The 20,757-nt window shown below is 38.4% G+C and overlaps 1 protein-coding gene across 3 annotated transcripts in view; it reads left to right on the plus strand.

Annotated features, from left to right (window-relative positions):
• The window catches only part of GCNT2 (glucosaminyl (N-acetyl) transferase 2 (I blood group)), a 114,374-nt gene extending 94,559 nt beyond the window's left edge, over positions 1-19,815 (plus strand). For all 3 annotated transcript variants that reach the window (XM_053664076.1, XM_053664078.1, XM_053664077.1), the window contains exons 2-3: positions 12,566-12,658; positions 17,609-19,815. In XM_053664076.1, coding sequence (XP_053520051.1) covers positions 12,566-12,658; positions 17,609-17,799 — 284 coding nt within the window. In that variant the 3' untranslated portion in view covers positions 17,800-19,815. The remainder of the gene's footprint in view (positions 1-12,565; positions 12,659-17,608) is intronic.
• Positions 19,816-20,757: the final 942 nt, after the last annotated feature.

Consider the following 20,757-nt stretch of genomic DNA (forward strand, 5'->3'; position numbering starts at 1 on the left):
GGAAATCTGTTTACCACTGTGTTCCACTCACCCTCCTTTGGTGGTCAGACCAAAGACACCCATCAGGTGTGGTTTATGGGCTGTTTGTAGTCTGGGGACAGGATTGCAAAACGTCCTTATGTGCTTAGTGAGTATTTTGGTATCTTCCTGGTTGGAATGTGATCTAGAGCAGCAAACCAATGGACCCAGCCAGGTTTGCAGTTCTGAGGAGATGGCTGGGGCTTGATTAGTGACAATCCTTTTGCTTTTTAACATTTTTTAATTATTTATTTTTACAGAGAGAGAGAGGGAGGGAGGGAGAAAACGAGGGAGCAAATCATCAATGCATGAGAGATACATCCATCAGTTGCTTCTTTCGTGCACCCAGCTGGGGACGTGGCCCGCAACCTAGGTGTGTGTCCTAACTGGGAATCGAACCGATGACTTTTCAGTTCATAGGCTGGCACTCAATCCACTGAGCCACACTAGTCAGGGCAATTAGTGACAATTTTAAGCAAAAAAAAACCCTAGTTGAGCTTTTGTTGGAATTACATAAACGTGAGGCTGGTCCGGGGGGTGCAAAGGCAGCAGTGTAAAATGAAAATGGGGGTGAGGAGTCCGGATTCGAGTGAGAGGTGGAGTGGTACCAGCAGGAAAGGTCTGGGAGGATGTAAGTCTGCATTTGCTTTCATATGGCATAGGGTGAGTGGCTGTGGACATTTTAGATGGCTTGAAGGAACAGACATTAGATGGAGTAATTCCACATCCCCCACATAGAAGAGCAACAGGGTTAACACTGATTATAGACAGAACCATCTGGTGGTACTGCCAATGAAGTGGGCAGTCTGGAGCAGAGACTGTTTTGTAGCCAATTAAAACAGTCTTGGTGAAATATGTGGTGCACCTGAGCTAGGGCAGTGCCCGCAAAGGAACGCAGCACATTTGGCAGCCTGGCAAGGCCTGAAGAACTGAGCTGTCAGTCAACTGGAGGTCAGTTGAAGCACACAAGAAAATCAGTTGGATGTTTACTGGATTCACTGTGGTGATAATTTCACAATATACACAGACATCAAATCATTATGTTCTGCACCTGAAACTAATGTTAAATGTCAATTGTATCTCAATTTAAAAAAGAAAAAAAAACCCTCTATGTATAGGACCCAGTAATTTTTATGTTAAAAAGTTCTCTAAGAAGTTTTGATATATTCTTAAGTTTGAAAATAGTACTTCAAATTCCTTCCTTCCTTCCTTCTCTGCTTTTTGTTCAACAATTTGCAGCGTATTTGCTAGTTATTCGGCCGCATGTCTGAGGATGACTCTGTTTATATATCACGGACAGTGTTCTGATAGTTGTTTGGACATTATAGCATTCCTGAAACACTTGATAACAGTCTGGTGTGAGAACACTTCCCTCCTGTTTGTCCCAGGAATCAGCCTTGCCTGACAGAGCTCTCTCAAAGGGTCCCCTGCCACTCTCAGTGAATGATTTGGGCAGACACCGTAATGTGCATTTGTGCTGCTAAGTGCTTTTATTAACCTTCAAATAAAAGGCTCACTCATTTCATTTGAAAGGCTACTGGATCTCAGACTTTCATGAAACAACATGGTCATAATGAATTTGCTAACTGCTTCATGCTTTACTCACAAAACTTCACTCTCAGGTAAGCAGGGTAACTTAAGGAAAGTTACAAAGGGAAACTAATGACCATTTTCGGTGCTAGAGATGTGTGATGCCAAAGAGAGGACCCATTAAACAGAACTAGTGGGAGGAAAGAGTGAGAAATAATAACAGAATAGTGCATATAATTATAAACCAGCTGTTCTTCATTTTAATATCGTTTCTGCATTGAATTAGCATAATTTTGCACTAAAGACAAGCAAACCAGATGAAAGAAAACTTATTTTGCTTTGACATTAAAAACAAAAAGCACAACATATACTCACACAGGTCAGTCTTCTAAAGAATGTACAGAGGGAAGATGCTGAAAGACAAATTATTTATCTGAGTTTATCCTCAGAGTGCTAGAGTTCAGAAACTTGTACTGTGCCACACTTTTGGGGAGGGAAATAGTTCTTAAAGGTTGAGTGTTTGTATTCTTTTCTTTCCTTGTTGGCATCATTTTGATGCAGCCCTGAATCGGTCAAATTTGGGATTCTCCTCTCACATTCTAGAACAATTGTTTGTTTTTTAATAAGCCAGGGAAGATTTGAAAAGCTGCCAGTAGATTGGAAATCAGTTGGGGACTCCTGTACAGCACAAAGTTTCAATGGTCATAGCTGGAAGGGATTAACTAGATTTGGGTTAATTATGAAGGAGAAGGATTTTGGAGAATGTCATGGTGTAGTGGAATAAACAAGAGAAGGTTGTCAGGCTACAAGTCTGGAAGCAATGAAACTGAAGACCTTCCCTACCTCACAAAAATTTGCCACAATTTAAAGGGTGTTTGAGAGCTAAAGATCATAAAAAGCCACAAAGAAATGTAAGCAGAGGGCCAATGGATAGAGGTCAGGATTGTAATGAAATGTGAGCTGCTCTGAGACAAGCACGGCCCAGCTTTCCAAATGCCCCACTGACCTCTCCTGTTCTTCACCAGAAGACTGTCCAGGAAAGACTCTTGAGTAGAGGTGCCTGGGCTGCTAGTAAAAATATTAATGCATATAAACCCACTGGATACAGTAGGCTGAAAGTTCTAAGAACATCTCATTCATGGCTTTACCCCACCATCTATTTTAGAACGTGGAAAGCATACAAAAAGCCATTAAGGAGGCGGGGGAAGTAGGAGAGGGCAAGGGGGGGATAAATGGTGATTGAGGACTTGTGGCGATGAACACACAATACAATATACAGATGATACAGAATCGAATACCTGATACCTATATAATTTTATTAACCAATTCCACATCAATAGATTCAAAAAAATATTTAGGGCAATAAAAGAAACCATTGAATAAGTGAACAAATTATCTTGAAGTGAAACCAAGAAGTTATTTAGTGTGTCCACACTCCTGAGCAATTCACTTAAGTTTCCTAGACTCTAGTTTACACAGCTTGGAAATGAGGAGGAAAAGATTAAAATACGAAAACATTGAGACTTCTAAAATTCCTGAGTTCAAAACTCTGGATTTTTCTTCCTTTCTCCATTCCATCTTTTCCTTTTACAACCAAAGAAGAGTCAATTTGTAGGTAATTATCAGAGGTGAATGAAGCGCTGTCGTTTTAAGGATGTTAGACCATTTATTATCTCAGGGACTGCAGAACTCCAGAAAATACCCACATGAAACAAAGTACAATCTTGTGTTTCACATTTTAACAATCCCAAGCAATTAATGAACCTTTGGTAGGTGAAAACAACACTGTATCTTTTCATTCCTAAATATCAACAATGAGAAAAAGAGGCTATATGTTATTTAACACTGTATTTCTCACTTATTAGCTAATTTCCATTTTTATTGTGAAAGCTAATAACCATGAACATTGTGTGTTTTTATATTGTGTTAAAGTATTCTTACACTATTGCAAGCACAATTACCAAATCAGTAAAGCAAGTAATATTCAGATGTATGTAAAAAACTTTTACAGATATAAAAGTGGCCCTGGCTGGTGTGGCTCAGTAGATTGAGCTCCAGCCAAAGGCAAACCAAAGGCAAACCAAAGGGTCATTGGTTTGATTCCCAGTCAGGGCATATGTCTGGGTTGCAGGCCAGGTCCCCAAAAAGGGGAACAGGAGAGACAGACACACATTGGTGTTTCTCTCCTCTCTTTCTTCCTCCCTACCCCTCTCTAAAATAAATAAATAAAAAATATTTTTAAAAGATATAAAGGTGCCCTGGCCAGGTGGCTCAATTGATTGAAGCATTGTTCCATATACTAAAGGTTGCAGTCTTGATCCCTGGTTAGAGCACATACCTAAGTTATGGGTTCGATCCCCAGGCAAGGCATATACAGGAGGCACCCAGTGTTTCTCTCTCATGTTGATGTCTCTCTCTCCCCCTCTTCATTTCTCTCTAAAAGCAACAAAAAAACATATCCTCAAGTGAGGATTAAAGTTTTTTAAGTAAAAATATAAGAGCAATACAATAATAACATTAAAGAAAGTTTTATGAATTTAAAACATTTTTCATTTCATATGCAAATATTTATACACAGTTTTATTCATAATGTAAGATTCCATGTTTTCACCAGGGGTGTTTTTACCTCCCTGGGGACATTTGGCAACATCCGGAAACATTTCTGATGGTCACAGCTGGGGCTGCACTAGGGGGATGGGAGGCAGTGATACTGACATCTAGTAGGTAAAGGCCAGGGGTGCTGCTGCCAAACATCTCCAGTACACAGAGCAACCCCACAGCAAAGAATTATGTGCAAAAAAGGACCCAGCCCAACTGTCAGTAATGTCAAGGGTGAGAAACTTGCTCTACAGTAAAAAAGCAATGTCTTTTATAGCTGTATGTCCCCATGTTTTTAATAGAGGGTTTATGTTTTCAACCGTTTATTGAGTAGCTGTATGTGCTAGGCTGTATGCTAAGCACCACATGCACATTATCTTATTTAACGCTAACAAAATCCTGTGAGGTTTTGAAGGTTAATACATAATGTTTCAAAAAATTACACAATTGTTGAAGGTCACACAGCCAGTAATAGCAGATAGTGATTTGAAATGCCTTCTGTTTGACTTAAAAGCCTGTGCTGTTAGCATGTATAAATAATGTCATAATGAACATTTTTATATACAGATTTTAACACTTTAAGCATTATTTTCTGATTTTCCTTCATTTAATGTGGGGCAGGGTTGCTTCCTGCCTATTCTAAGTAAATGTTTTAAGTAACGTAAGATAAAAGCTTAGAGTGGTGTGGACCACTTATATTTAGAAGCTGAGGTGTTTTCTTTTTAATAAGTTGAAAACAGTTTAATTTAAAAGCTGTTTTTTGCTGGTTGGCAGAGACACACTGCGGGTCCAGCAGCAGTGCTGGGACCTTGGTAGGGCTCACTGTGGAGCGGTTGTTGAGGTATACTAAATCTTCACTGTGGACCTCTCTGCAGGATTACAGTCAGAACTTCCAAAAGGTTTTCCAGTGCTCATGACGGCAGCAGAGTGGGTGGACACTACATTCACCTCCTCCCAGGACAACACTGGAATTACTAAATTATAGAACAATCATCTTTTTAAACAAATTTATTTTTAGAGAGAGGGGAAGGATGGGGGAAAGAGGGAGAGAAACATCCATTTGTGGTTGCCTATTGCATGCTCCCCACTGGGGACCTGGCCCGCAACTCAGGCATGTGCACTAACTGGGAATTGAACTGGGGACCCTTTGGTTCGCAGGCTGGTGCCCCATCCACTGAGCCACACCAGCCAGGGCCAGAAAAATCATCTTGAATAACCATCTGAAGACTAGCTGAAAAGAAGTCTTATAACGAAGGCTTTCCAGAAGGCTATGCTAAGAGACAAAGAAGGACACTACATAATGATGAAGGGAACAATCCAACAAGAGGACATAACCCTAGTAAACATTTACACACCCACCACAGGAGCACCTAAATATGTAAAGCAAATCTTAACGGACTAAAGGAAGACATCAACAGAAATATAGTAGGAGTTAGGGATTTTAACACCCACTAATTTCGATGGATAGATCTTCCAGATGGGCAATCAACAGAGACAATGGCCTCCATCAAATAGATTTAATTGATAGTTTTGGAACATTTCACCCCAAATCAGCAGAATATACATTCTTTTCAAGTGCACATGGAATATTTTCTAGGGTAGATCATATGTTAGGACACAAAACAAGTCTCAATATATTTAAAATGATTGAAATCATATCAAGCATCTCCTCTGACCAGATGGTATGAAACTAGTTATCAGTCGAAGAAACAAAGTGAAAAACACCCAAAGACATGGAGGCTAAACAACACGTTACAAATCAATGAATGGGTAACAATATGATCAAGGAAGAAATAAAAATATACCTCAAAACAAATGAAAACTATAACACAACATCTCCAAATCTATGGGACATAGTGAAAGCAAGCCTAATAGGGAAACTCATAGCATTACAGGCCTATCTCAACAAACAATAACAAAAAAATCTCATATAAATAATCAAAATTTACACTGGAAAGAGAACAACAAGAAAAGTTCAAAGGGAGTAAAAGGAAGGAAATCATAAAGATCAGGGCAGAAATAAATGATGCAGGGTCTGAAAAAAAATACAAAAGATGAATAAAACCAAGAGCTGGTTCTTTGAAACGATAAACAACATTGACAAACCTTTAACCAAATTCATCAAGAAAAATAAGAAAGAAGACCTAAATAAATAAATTCAGGATGAAAGAGAAATAACAACTGACACCAAAGAAATACAAAGAATTGTAAGAAAATATTACGAACAACTGTATGCCAACAAAATGGACCTGGACAAAATGGATAATATCTAGAAACATACAATCTTCCAAAACTGAATCAGGGAGACTCAGAGAATCTGAATTGACAGATGACAACTATTGAAATTCAAGTAGTAATTTAAAAGCTCCCAACAAACAAAAGTCTTGGATCAATGGCTTATAGGTAAACTTTATCAAATATTCAAAGAAGAACTAACACCAATTCTTCTCAAACTTTTCCAAAAAATTCATGAGAATGGAATATGTGCACCCCTCTGTTCATTAAAGTGTTATTTACAATCAACAAGATTTGGAAGCAGCCCAAGTGCCCATCAGTAGATGAGTGGATAAAAAAGCTGTGCTGCATTTACACAAGGGAACACTACTTGACTCTAAAAAAGAAGGAAATCTTACGTTTTGTGACAGAATGGATAGACCCGGAGAGCATCATGGCAAGTGAAATAACCCAGTCCGAGAAAGACAAGTACCATATGATACTACTCATGTGTGGAATCTAATGAGTAAACTGAACGACCAAAATAAAGACTCACAGATAGAGCACAGAGTGACAGCTGTTGGGGCTGGGCTGTGTCATATATTCTTTCAAGTTAGTGTTTTGTGTTTCTTCAGATAAACTCCCAGAAGTGGAATCACTGGGTCATAGGCAGTTCTATTTTTAATTTTTTGAGGTTACTCCATGCTGCTCTCCACAGTGGCTGCACCGACCTGCATTCCCACCAACAGTATACAAATGATGTGTTATAAAATTGTACATATACAACCTATATAACTTTGTAAACCAGCAACACCCAGTAAATGCAATAAAAAGGAAAAAAAGGAATCATTTCCTTAGTTTTTATGAAACTATTGGTTTAAAGGGTTAAAGGGAATTGGCAATTATGGTGGGTTTTCCTACCTTGTTTTCAAATGAACTCTCCAGAGTTGTACCAATTCACAACACCACCATTTAATTCTGAGAAAATCTCTTTCAATAAACTGACATCAGCACTGACTTTTGACATTTAAAAGCAAAATTCTGTGTTTATTTAGTAAGTCAAAAAGTACATATCTGAGCCTAAATAATTAGCAGTTGCTAGAATTTGTTACCAGATATAGGTCTCCCCAAATGCAGGCACACGGTGTAAGAATGATAAGAAAGTCAAGTCAATATAAATAAAGTTTATGTTTCAAAGAATCATTTTCATTTATTCAACAAATGCAGTTATTTGACTAATGAAGGCTGAGCACCAAGAAAAACATCTCTGGTTACTCTGTGAACTCTATCTCAAATATTTTGTTTAAATAAGCCTATGCAGAGGAAATAGGAGAATTGGACTTTAAAGTTTAAAATGTTGGTGTGTCCTTTTTGCTACATCCCAGAAAGAATAAAAAATAGATCTTTCCTAGGATACCTGTGAATTGAGGATAGACTGTTACCCATATACCTCACAACTACCTTCCTAGAATCTTAATGGTCCATAATTATAATCATAACATCTACAACAATAATACAGTCATCTAGTCCAGTATTTTTAAAATAGTAGTTGCATACCATTAGTGAATCCAGAAACCACTTTAGTAAGTTTTGTCTAGAGTTTTTAACATGAAGCTAGACCAGAAAATAATATAAAATAGGCAAGTGCATTGCATGTAATAAGCCTAAGAATTATTTTTCTTTTATTTGCACTTTGAGTGTGTGATGGTTGTTTGCAGTCTGAAAGGTTGAAAAACCAGTGATATAATCTACCTACTTCATTCAAAAGGTGAGCCTGAGTGACATCAAATGATGTACAAGGATACAGAGCTGGTTAACGACAAAGCTGGGATGAGAACTAAATCCCTCAATTCCATGGCCAGTGTGTATGCCATCATGGGGTCTGCTGTAGGCAAATCTCTCAAAGAAAAACAGGAAACAAAGTTAGACTTAGTAGATGCTTGTAGAGACTAGAAGAAACAATTGGATGTTGGCACAGATGGTGGGATCAGTAGCTTTAGGTCTCCTCATATCTTTTCATTCAAGCCAAATTAAATTACTTACTGAATGTATAGTGGGTACCCTATACATTTAGGCTATTCAATCTTTTGCTTGCCATTATCTCTTCAAAATAACAACTAAGTGAGGCCCGCACATTATTTGAGTTGAGCTGTCACCAGAAATCTTCAGTATTTTTCTCCCCACTGAGCTCATTGTACCAGGCAAGACAGATGTGGGGAATAAGATGACTGATGGCCACCTAGGCTATTGCCAGAGGGCAAGCTGACACAGGTTGGCCCTCGCTGAAAGGGTAGAAGAAGTACATTTAGATATGGAGAAGTAGAACATTATTTCACCATAAATTATGGTGGCCTATTAGGAAAGCAAGGCAGCAACCAGGCCTGTCTGACCCACACAGAAGCTGAATGGTCCTCACCATCAGCACTAAAGACTGAGTTGATAAGACAACCCTTTGTGCTATACTCATTTATTCATTCCTTTAACATTGATCCAGTGTTTCCTGGGGGCCAAACGCTGTGACATGAAGGGCACTGTGAGGACTGACCTTCTGCTCAACAAGGCTTCTCCCCATAACAGCTGGGCAGATTGTCTTCAAAGAGCTGATTAAAATGCACATATTTGATATATTCCTGCAGTTGGTCAAGTTTGTTACATTAATTGAAGGATGTAAAGGCATGTAGCACCAGATTTCTTCATATCAGTAGAATTTGATGGAGAATAAGAGAGTGGGTCTAATTCAGAAACTTGACGAAAGCTGAGAGAAGGACTTCAAGGAGAGGAGGAAAAGGATCTGTGTCCTCTTCACAGCACTGATGATTGCCCAGAACTTTTGAGACTTGGTAATGCCTAGGAATCCTCTGGGGAGCTTGTTCATTCTGGTGCAGGAGGTCTGGATGGGGCTCGAGATTCTGCATTTCTAACAGGTTCCCAGATGATGTGTCCTAGCCAAGAACCACGCTGAAAAAGCAAGGCTTTATGTCCATTTCTGGAGGCATTTGTGTGTCTCAGTATTATTTGTAAAAAGAGACAAACTGGAATTCAACTTAATCTGTGTTTTACCTTCCTACTTCTGCTTTGAAAAATGTAATTTTTATGCACAAACATGAATAATATTTAAACAAAAAAAATTGAGATTTATCATCAAAGAAAGTATCAAAGTCGAGGTTTGAAATTTTATTAGCAGGAGGTTAATAGGTGTTATGTGTTTATTTTAAAGATACCAGTCATTAATTATGAATGTCACTATTTTATCTCCAGAGTAATGGAATGTGATTCTAAGGAAGAGTCAGTTTGTGCTGATAAATGTCAGTGAGAATGACAGAGGAAGAAAAATACCTTGCTCTTTTAAATGTGTAATCAGTGAAAAGAGTGTAAGGGACTTTTCACCATGACACTGTTGTATTCGCACTTTTCTTCTGTAGTTATTTAATTGAAATATTAATCCAATCTTGCTGACATGAATAAATATACTAAATTACCTCTTTGTTTTCCAGACTGCCTTCTCCCCACCCCATCTTAACCAAGGCAAGGTTTATTCCAAGTTTTTAAAAATGTGTGCTGAGAACAAAACAAAGAAGCTACTTTGGGGATAGGCAAACATGTAAATGAATTTTTTAAGTATTGAACGTAAAGCAAAACAGTGGGGAGAGATATTGCTTAACAAATAGCATTTTTCCCAAATATTTGACATGCATGAGCAAAGTTTCCCAGTTTGGCAGCCAGAAAACAGTATTGACTTGTACAAAGTCCTTAGGGGTAAAGACTCGTGCTATTTTACAGGAGTGCTGTACAGAATTTAATTTTAGTAGGGAAACTTTCATACAATTCTGGATTTATATCATCATATAATTATCATGTGGCATCAGGGCAAAAGAACAGAGCCTTTTTTTCTTCTGAAAATGCACATTTTTGTTTATTCTTTAAATTTTCAACAATTTTCAGGGTTTAAAATATTTTATATTATTTATCTAGAGAAGGGGGAAGAGAGAGGGAGAGAAACATCAATTATCCAACTGTTTATATTCTTAAAGAGGAAATACTTTTATATACCTATCCAATTAAACTTCTTTAAAAAATACTAGTTGTGTCTAATTTTTTTCCTTGTTAAAAAATATCCATCATCTTGGGTCACTTTTTCTCATTAACATGTATTTAGTTTTTTATTTGCCACTATATAACAACTTTCCACAAATTTATCAGCTTAATGAACATAAATGTATACAGTTCGGTAGGTCACAGGTCCAAGATGGGTCTCACCAGGCTAAGATCAAGGTGTTGACGGGGCTGTTTCTTTCTGTGGGGTCTGGACAGGATCTATTTCCTATGTTTTCCATCTTCTAGAGACCGTTGCATTCCTTAGCCCCTCCCTTCATTTTTAAATGGCAAAGACAAGTTAAGTCCTCATATCACACCAGTGCAATCAATTCTTCTGCCTCCTTCTTTTATTGTTAAAGACCCTGTGATTACATTGGACCCACCTGGGTAAATCAGGACACCCTCCATATTTCCCAGTTTAAGGTCAGATGAGTAGCAACCTTAATTCCCCTTTGCCACATAAAATACAACATATCTCAAGTTCCAGGAGTTAGGATACAGACTTCTTTAAGTATATGAGTATGTTTGGGGAGGGGAGCCATTATTCTGCTTACTGCAGTACATCTTATCAATATGTAAGGTCTAAAAAGAAAGGACTGTTGCAATTTGAATACAGGTATCACTTGTGTAATGCCATTACATCAAAATTATGTTCAGATCAAATTTATCATTGGTGAAAATTGCTGTGGTTCTTTTGAAGTTAAATATGCCTTCTCTAGTTGCATTTGCATTGATTCCCATATACTCCTTTTCCAGTAATGAAAATCTTGGGGTGCAACTACCCCATGTGATTAAATGGACCCTTTGATTTCTGAGAACTATCCAAAATTTAATGAGATGAAGAGGGTTATTTGAAGTAGCTTAGCACAGTGTTTCTCAAACAGGGCAATTTTGCTCCCCCAGGGGATACTGGGCAACGTCTGAACATTTTTTATTATCACTATTAGAGGGTATGTATTACTGGCCTCTAGTAAGTAGAGGTCAGGAGTGTTGCTAAACATGCAATGCACAGGACAGGGCCTACAACAATGGATTATCCAGCCAAAAATATCAATCGATTATGCCAAGTTAGAGAAACCTCCGCTTAGCCAGGTGACAACCTAAAACTCCCTTCCCCCTTTTAAAGATAATTGTTTATGTTTTAAAACAGGCCAGCAACAGCATTTGGTCAAAGACCAACTGAAAAAAATAGAGAAGATGAGTGGATCAGTGTACACCAATCTTACAGGAAAAACTCAAAGCTCAAAACTCATTGTTTGGGTAGAAAAATTCATCATCTTTATTGGGCGGTCAGGAAACATGTCTAGTTTCTCTCCATCCCCAGTTCTCAGCACATTGCTTGTCAATACCAAATGCTCAAGAAGCACTTAAAAAGAAACTATAGTGTGTTAAAAGATTTATTTATGAGTTCTAAACATAGTGAACAAGATGTCTTCCTTCTGTATGCCTAATATTGCAACTTTATAGAAGAGCAACCATGGAATTGCTCTCTGATCTGCACTGAGAACCTAGAGTAGCCTGCTTCCTGGGCCTTCACTATACAATAGAAGCGATCTAGAAAGCCCTAAAAAATTTAATGTTAGCATTTAAAGTAAGCTTAGTTAAAGGCCAATGAGACACCAAAACTCCCCAACTTTCTCTTCTACATTTTGGGTTTTTTAATTTTTTTATTTAATTATTTTTCAAGTACAGTTTTTTTCTGCCTTTTACTCCCTTCCCAGCCCACCCCCCCATGCTCCCCACCTTCCTCCCATTTCCACCCCCCTTAGCTCTTTCCCATGTGTCCTTTATACTAGTTCCTCTAAATCCCTCCCCCTTTTCCCCTGAAATTCCCTACATTTTGGTTTTATACTACAATATTTCTTAAGTTCCACTTTTCAGGCTTGATCAGACAGTATGAAAAATCAGTAGATTGTTTTTACTGGTGGCAAGGCCAGGCTTGTAACCACCAAACATTCATGTCATAAGCCTTTGGGGTCTTGCAACAATGATGAAAAATCTGATGTGAAAGATAACACTGAAAGAAAATGACTTGTGGGGTCAACTGATGAAACTGACACCCTTCTCTGTTGGTTCTTATTTATGCTTTTCTTTTTTATCAACATTGCAGGTGTCCCTGGCTCCATGCCAAATGCATCATGGACTGGTAACCTCAGAGCCGTCAAGTGGATTGACATGGAAGATAAACATGGAGGTTGCCATGGTGAGGCATTTGTTTCACATTTTGAGGCTGTATTGCTTGTTGGTGCTGGCATGAAGGCAGTTGTAGAATACAGGGTGCTCACTGAGAAAACTGCTGGTGTCTTTAGACCTATCTGTGGGTTATTAGAAGAGTAGCTAGAGGCTTTAAGACACAGTCCTTTAAAAGTAGATTTAAGCATTTCACAGACCTTGTCCAGGTAGGTTCAAATTATAGTGGTACTTTCTTCTTGCTAGTTTTTGCTCTCTTATTATTGCTTATTTCTCTTTTTGTTCTATTTGAGAGTACAGTAGTCAGGAGAGGAAAGTGGGCAGGGTCCACAGTGACGGCATGCCGTCCCCACAGAGCAGGCTGGACCCCCATCCATCCTGTCAGCCTTGCTCCCTCCACAGGCAGGCTTCTGGCTGGAAGTTGTTTGCTGCAGCTCCAGCATGATGGCAGGTGACATCAGTGAGAGATTTCTCTTCCCATGGATAAGAACTTGAAATTTTAAGTAGTTTCATTTCTTTATAGAATCTTATGAAGAAGGGTTATTATTAGTCCTGTATACATTCCATTCAAACTATTGCCTGGTACATGGTAGGCATGTGTATTTGTCTGCTAGGGATAACAAAACAAATTCATTTTATACATAACCACAGACCGGGTGGCTTGCGCAAAGGAAATTTATTTCCTCACTGTCCCGGGAGCTAGAATCCAAGAGCAAGGTGTCCTCAGGTTTGGTTTCTTCGGAGGCCTTTCTTCTTGGCTGATAGATGGCCATCTTCTCCCTGTTCCTTCACATGGTCATCCCTCTGTGTGCGTCTGTGTCCCAATCTCTTCTAGTAAGAATACCAGTCATACTGGACTAGGGCTTACTTATATGACCTCATTTGAACTTAATTACCTGTTTCAATATAGTCACAGTCTGAGGTATGGGGGGTTAGGACTTCAAGGTATGAATTTATGGGAGGGGACACAATTCAGTCCATAATAGCACACAATTAATATGTATTCAGTGAGTGAGTGATTAAGTGAATGAATCGATGAGAGAATATGGAAATTTGACAATTTTTTCCCTGAAAAAATGAGGCTTTTCTTTCTCCAACGTTCTATTCAATCCATGGCTTCACTGACTGGTCCATCTTATCTACACTTAATTTTAGACTGCTGCTTTTCTACACCTCTCAACCTCATTCTTACGAGTCCCCTCCCACTGTGGATGGCAGTGTCCTCACATCACTGTGCAGAAATTTCAATCCATTCTTTAGCACATTCATACCTTTACCTCAATTATCCTACATTTTCTCCAGGGGTCAGTTCTTGCCACCTGCCTTCATTCTTATTATGGCCTGCCTGTTTACTGGGAGGAGGAGAATGGGGAGGAGATTGCTTTGCTCTTAGAAAATGGACCATCACCATCAGTTGGAGTCCGAATATTTGATATATGTGTCTTCTCCACATCCTTCTATAACCCCCATTATCCTCCCTCTAGGACCACTGCAGTCATCCTCTGATCTGCTTTTCCATCTTCTCTCCTGTTGCAACAGGACTTCTGTATCTACAACGGGTACCCAAGTCACATTCCTTTGCAGCTCTGGCCCTCCCCTACCACAGAAGCTCCCATTCCCACTGCACAGCAGCTATGCCCACCCCCCAAATTCAGCCTTACCTTAATTTTCTTGTCATCACCTTTATCCAGGTCCTATCTCAGCAGAGAGGGTATAGGCTAGTCATGTTTGCATTTTTGTAGGAACATTTACTGATCATGTGGCAGGGGTGGCCATGAGCATAGCCCTTGGCCAGGAACCTGTATTGGGTACAAAGCTTGGGTAGTCCAAGCCCCTCTCAGACAAATGTCTTATTTTTCTTCTCTTGGAACATTACGTCAATGAACACCTGAAAGTCTTATCAGGTTCAGAGCATAAAAATTATTTGTCCCCCAAACCTCCATAGAGGAAAAAGAAAAGAGCACAACCCAAAGGAAGTAGAATATTGCAATGACAAATCAGCAAGTCAATAATACAATCTGGACCTTTCCCTTTTGGCAATGAGTAATAGGATTTGTTCCAAACCCGTGTGCATACATACTTTATAAGCCCTCTTAGCACTTAGAATCACAGAGCACCATTTTAGCTCTATGGTCTTGAACTTAGAGCTCTCCTCTCTGATTGCCATCTCTTGGTTACCCTACTAATTTCCTTCACCAATTTACATACCATACGCATTTACTTTTTCCCAAGAGCAGAATAGAAGCTCCAAGAGGGCTAGCATTTTTAACCAAAGTGTTCATTGCTGTGTTCATATGTAAAATATGTTGTTTTGTTGTTGTTTTAAATGTATTTGCTTTTTTAAAATTAGGATTTCCAGAGGTTCAACTTTTCTTGCTTTTTCCCTTTACTAGTTTCCTTCCAAGGACTCCTTGTCTAGTTCATGTACTCTGTCAACCATCCCATGCTGTTTTCACTAACATTTTAGGTTCCCTTGCCATTTGACCCTATAAGGATGATTCCTGCCCTTAATCATTACCATCACCTGCTTTTTGCCACTTGTGTTTCCCTAAACAGAACATCACTGGAGAATGGATAAGGGACCTTCCATCTAACCAGCTAGGTGCTCCTAGCTGCCTACTTATTCTTTTATTTACCTCATTATATTTTCCTGGTGCCCTTCCCACATACACCGTTTTAGCTTTTCCCCTCACCTTTAAGCTCTCAATCTCATACTAAACCAGCCTTTCCACTATCAAAAAATGAACATTTCAGCTCTGGGAAGAACTTTTAAGACATTTCATCAAATTGTCCTTATCAATTACTTTTTCATATCATCCTTTTACTCCATCTTAGAGTATTTTGGGTACATTTTCTTATTGTTTTCTCCTGGTTCAAAAGGAAAAGTAACCCATCCTTACAACTGAGGTCACCATCTGTGGTCTCTGTTATGTGTGGGTCCCCTTAAATTATCTTTGTGCTCTCTTGCATTCTCAGTGTTTCCCCTCTGCTGATTCTTTTTCTTCTCTTTGGTAGTATGAACTCTGCAAGTATCACCTTTATCCTGAAGACCAAGTTGTCTGTATACCCTCTGCCTGATACAAACTGAAGTATTCTCTCCTGTTCACTTGCATTTTCTTAAACATGGATATACTGCCTATACATTCAGTTCCTCTCACCACCAAATTATTCTTAAACTTCTTACCCAGTTATTCTTTAACTTCTCATCACTCCAGCTCCTTTCCCCAGTGACTTCACTCTCTATTTCACTTCCTCCCGACTGTGCTGAATTAATCATCAAGACCTGTCAGTCCTTCTGTGTTCTGTCTCTAATATCCTTTCTTTCCTACTCACAGCAACCATCAACTTTGAATGACCTTTCTGCTTTTCATTAAGTTTGTAGTCTCCTGATCAATTTCTAATGTACCCTGCAAAGGTCTGCAAAATTAATCTTACTAAAATTAATTTCATCATTTGGTTCTTCTGTTCAAAGATCTTTTGACTCTTAACAATTGTGGGACAAAAAAGGCCCAAGCCTTTATTCTGTTTTATGTCAGTCATCCATAGTAGTTCTATTATCTACCAAGAAACCTCTGAAAAAAATTCCAACTTCCTACCATTCTTGTTTCTAACCCATTCCCCAACAAAACTTCCTATTCTAGCAGAAAATTCCTGCCTTGACATTTTTTTCAGAGGATTTTTTTCTCCAAGTGAAACCACCTGATGTCTTTCTCCATCCTTTTATTTAAAAATTATTAATTTAACACCTAATATTTACGCATCTCTGTTCCAGATACAGGGAACATAGGAGTAAACAATCTGAAATTCCAGCTCTTCTGGAGCTCATATTCTCATCTGGAGAAAGACGATCTTAACAGTTCTCTGTTAAGGAAGATAATAAAAAAATAGTATTTTTCTTCATGGCACTGCTTATACATAAAGTGAGAAAATGAAAATTAATCAGGGAAGGTGGAAAGATCAAAGATACCCTTACTGAGAAGATGGCCTGGAAGCAGAGATCTGGAGTGGTATGATAGGGAGCCTTGAGGATGTCTGGGGAAAGAGGGCAGTGCAGGGGAGGAAAGACAAACAGGGATTCTCAAGTAGAGCATGCCTGGTGTGCTTGGGACCAGTAAGAAAGCCATTGTGTCCATAAGGGGTGAGCAGTGGTTATTAAGGGTTATAAGTGATTGAGCAAGTGGTAGAGGTAAGTCCAGGTTACAAGGGGCTAAACTCTGAGAAGTCTTAAATGCCATTGCTAAGATTTTGGCTTTTATTCCACATAAGTTGAGAAGCCATTGAAGCAGAGGAGACATAGCTGATATGCTGATAATATATGAACTGGTGAGGTGGAGGCAGCAGAAACCAGTTATTATTGCAACAACTCAAGACAGGAAGATGGAGATGGCTTACAGTAGGATGGGAGTAGTAGAAAAGTAGTCAAATTCTATTAGTAGTTTGAAAGTTGAGCTGTCAGATTGAATGTGGGGTATGAAAAAGGGGAGAAGTGCTCAAAGCACCAAACAATAAAATTACAATACAACACTGCAGGAATGTGGTCCTGATGTGTTGTATTGGTTGGGTTCATTACTCATCTAGGCACTTAGAGAGACTAGGCCGGAGCTCCAGGAAGCAACCTGACCAGTGAAGCCTATAAAGACATCTGTACACTTCTGGAACTTCTCATCCCTAAGTCTTAATTTGATAATACATTAATTGGCTCATGATGCTTAGTATGTTATTGCTTTGTGTTGTTTAACTCTCATTTTCTTCAAATATGTATTTGTACCTCTTGTTTTCCTATAAAGAATTGAACTTCTTTGTAGGCTGGACTGACACAATCATATTTGTTTAGCATCTCACAGCACTTGGCCAGTTTTAGGTACTCAATAGTCAGGCGCTAACTCTTCCACTGTGCAAGTTCACTACCCCTGACTTTTGAAAGCAAGCATGTTTTGACTGTGTCTTGTTCTCTCCTTTGCAGGCCACTATGTACATGGCATTTGTATCTATGGAAATGGAGACTTAAAGTGGCTGATTAATTCACCAAGCCTTTTTGCTAACAAGTTCGAGCTCACTACGTACCCACTTACTGTAGAATGCCTAGAATTGAGACTTCGAGAAAGAACCCTAAATCAGAGTGAAACTGCAATACAACCCAGCTGGTATTTTTGATCTACTGCAATTCATGATTGAAGGGAAATCACAATTGGGAGGAAGATCCTTTGTGAGAAGACTTTGCCTTGGTTAACATTTTAAGGACTAAGATTATGGCTTCAGAACCTTGCTACCCTATCACATATACAATATCCACTGGACACTGTGAAATACACTAACAGGAAGAATGCATGGAGCAATCCTGGCACTTTGGCCATTCTGGCTGTTTCTAGATGCTCACCTCTACATCTATTTGTTGTTCTGATCAAGGATCAATGTCAGTGCCCTCATATCATTGCATCAAATAGTCATCATATATAAAGGTTCTAATCAAAAGGAGGATTGTAGGTAATATAACTTAGGAAAATAGGAACTTGGTTTCTTCAAAGAGGCAATCTTTTAAGACAGGTCTATAGTCACATATTAATGGACACCACTCTTTGCTCAACTGCACATAGACATATAAGCAGCTTTCGGGGTAACTCATCTATCTTCTCTAAAACTTGAGCTACTAGAACTGTGAACTGGATCCTGTTCCTAACTTTTAAAACTAGCATTTTCAGTTTACTTGTTTGAAGTTCTGTATAGAATATACAGTAATTAGGAGACAGGATGTGTTTTAAGACAGCAGTCCCTGCCAGGTGCTTCAGCAAAAGGACTTAGGAGAACAGAATATTTCTCGATTTTGTCACAATGTGCCCTGATGCCTCAAAATGAATCACTTTCCTCTTTGTCACCACCCCATCCACCACCACCTAAGTTTTATTACTTGCAAAATGGAGACCAAATTCTATCCATAGTGTTTTCTGAGCGGCTTTACAATGCCTGGTACTGATAAAAATGCGTAGATGTTTAAGAGCTTTCATTTGTGGTTGAGCATCTGTCTCATTTATCCCTTGTCTATTCACTCATCCAATTCGCTCAGCATCCAGTCAATAAATATTTCTTGAGTGTCTATTGTACACCAAATGTGCTGAGACAAAGCAGGAAAATTAAGACGAAGGCTTTTTCACTCTAAAAATCTTGGTAATAACGTTAACATTGGAAAGACTGCTGTAGACAACCTTAAATAATGGTTTTATTTTAATTCACATGTAGGATTGTAGATTGTGATATCAGTAATTACGAATTGAGGTTTAAATCAGAGATTATTTGAAAGACGGGAAGGAGGAGACAGAATCTAAAGAGCCTATTGTGTTCAAGGCATTCTGCTAGCTCACCATTCAAACCTCACAACCCTCCTGTGATATCCTCATTATTTATCCCCATGTTGCAGATGAGGTCAGTGAGGTTTAGAGAGGCCATTGCTAAGCACTAAGAAATAAGCTCCTGTCTGACAGTTGAGATTCTCCTACTGGTCTTAGTTCATTTCCTGAGGTAGAATATTACAGAAGGTGAAATGTAGCCATGTTTACTGTACCAGAGAAGGTAGGTTTTAAGAATGATCTCAGTGTTAAAATTGAGAAAAGGTCCCATCACCTCAAAAACACTGTGAAGTCTGTGTTTGTATTCCACTGGTCTATTGAGTTCCTCAATATTTATTCTGATGAAAAACATTTACTACAACTAATGATGCATTTAATTAATGCAATTTTTCTTTATTCTGTAATTGTGCCCATTGAAAGTTAATCATGTTTAAAGGGAGTGACTTTGAAATAAAGCTTTCTTTGCTCCTGCTGCTTAGAGATGGGACTATATTGGAAGGTGAAAGGCTGAAGGGAGGGAACACAGCGAGAACTAATGACAGAGTTATTTTTCAATTTATTCAAATGACACCACCTGAAAAGAAGAAATATTTTACACTGGATCTTTCTCACATAGAATGAGAAATCTTTTGGAATAGATGTTTACATGTTCGTTGCTGTTCACCCCCCCCCCCCGTGTCTTTAATACTTTAACATTGGAAGAGTGTAGTGTTGGGCTAGTGGGTTTCTCCTTCCTGTGGAGATGCCCCAAAACTACTGAGTCTGTGTTTGATTTCAATAATGTTCCACATTGTTTCCTTGGAAATAAATTAATATATTGTTTTCCACCTTTGGGGCTGTTGTGTATTTTTATTTGATGGTTGGTTAATATTCATCATATAGCATGTTTTACAAGATAATTCTCCTAGCATTTAAAAATATATAAAGAAGCATATTTATACATACACAAACACATGTCTAAAAAATGTCCATCCACTAAAAAATAATTAAATTTTCCCTTTTTGGAGTGTTGGGGAGAGTTTTGAAAACGATAGGAAAGATCTGACTGGTGTGGCTCAGTGGCTTGGGTGTTGTTCCATAAAGTAAAAGGTCACTGGTTCAATTCCTGGTCAGGGCATATGCCTGGGTTGCAGGCTCACTCCCGGGTCTGAGTGTGTATGAGATGCAACTGATCATTGTTTCTTTCTCACACCAATGCTTTTCTTCCTCACTTTCTCTTTCCCTCCCCTTCTCTCTAAAAATAAATAAAATCTTTTGAAAATATGCACAAGAATATTAGGGAAGAAAAATAATGGAAAATCAATTTCATTTAAATTGGGTACAACTATTTTAAAATTTGAGGCAGGAATAAGTTATCTTTTTATATATACCTGTTTTATTCATTTTTTAAAAAATAAGACAATTTTTTAAAAAGCCTCATGTTACTATTATCATAATTACTCGATTATCAAATGCCAAAGTTTTTGAGAAGTCTTTTAGTGATAAATATTGCTAAACAAATATTACATCTACTAGACAAATGGAAAATGATAGAAATACTAAGGAAAATAACTCATTTAAAGGCCATCTTGTGCATCAATTTTTAAAACAAATATTTTCAAACTAAAACAAAAAACATTTCAAACTACAAAAATATTTAAAATATATGCATATATGCTTCCTTGACTGGTAGGGCTCAGTTGGAGCATTATCCTGTAAACTGAAAGGTTGTAGGTCTGATTCCTGGTCAAGGCACACAGCTAGGTTTCTGGTTCAATCCCCAGTCTATCCT

The sequence above is a fragment of the Artibeus jamaicensis genome, unplaced genomic scaffold (assembly GCF_021234435.1).
Source record: "Artibeus jamaicensis isolate MK-2021 breed Jamaican fruit bat unplaced genomic scaffold, CSHL_Jam_final contig_335, whole genome shotgun sequence".
Classification (NCBI taxonomy): domain Eukaryota; kingdom Metazoa; phylum Chordata; class Mammalia; order Chiroptera; family Phyllostomidae; genus Artibeus; species Artibeus jamaicensis.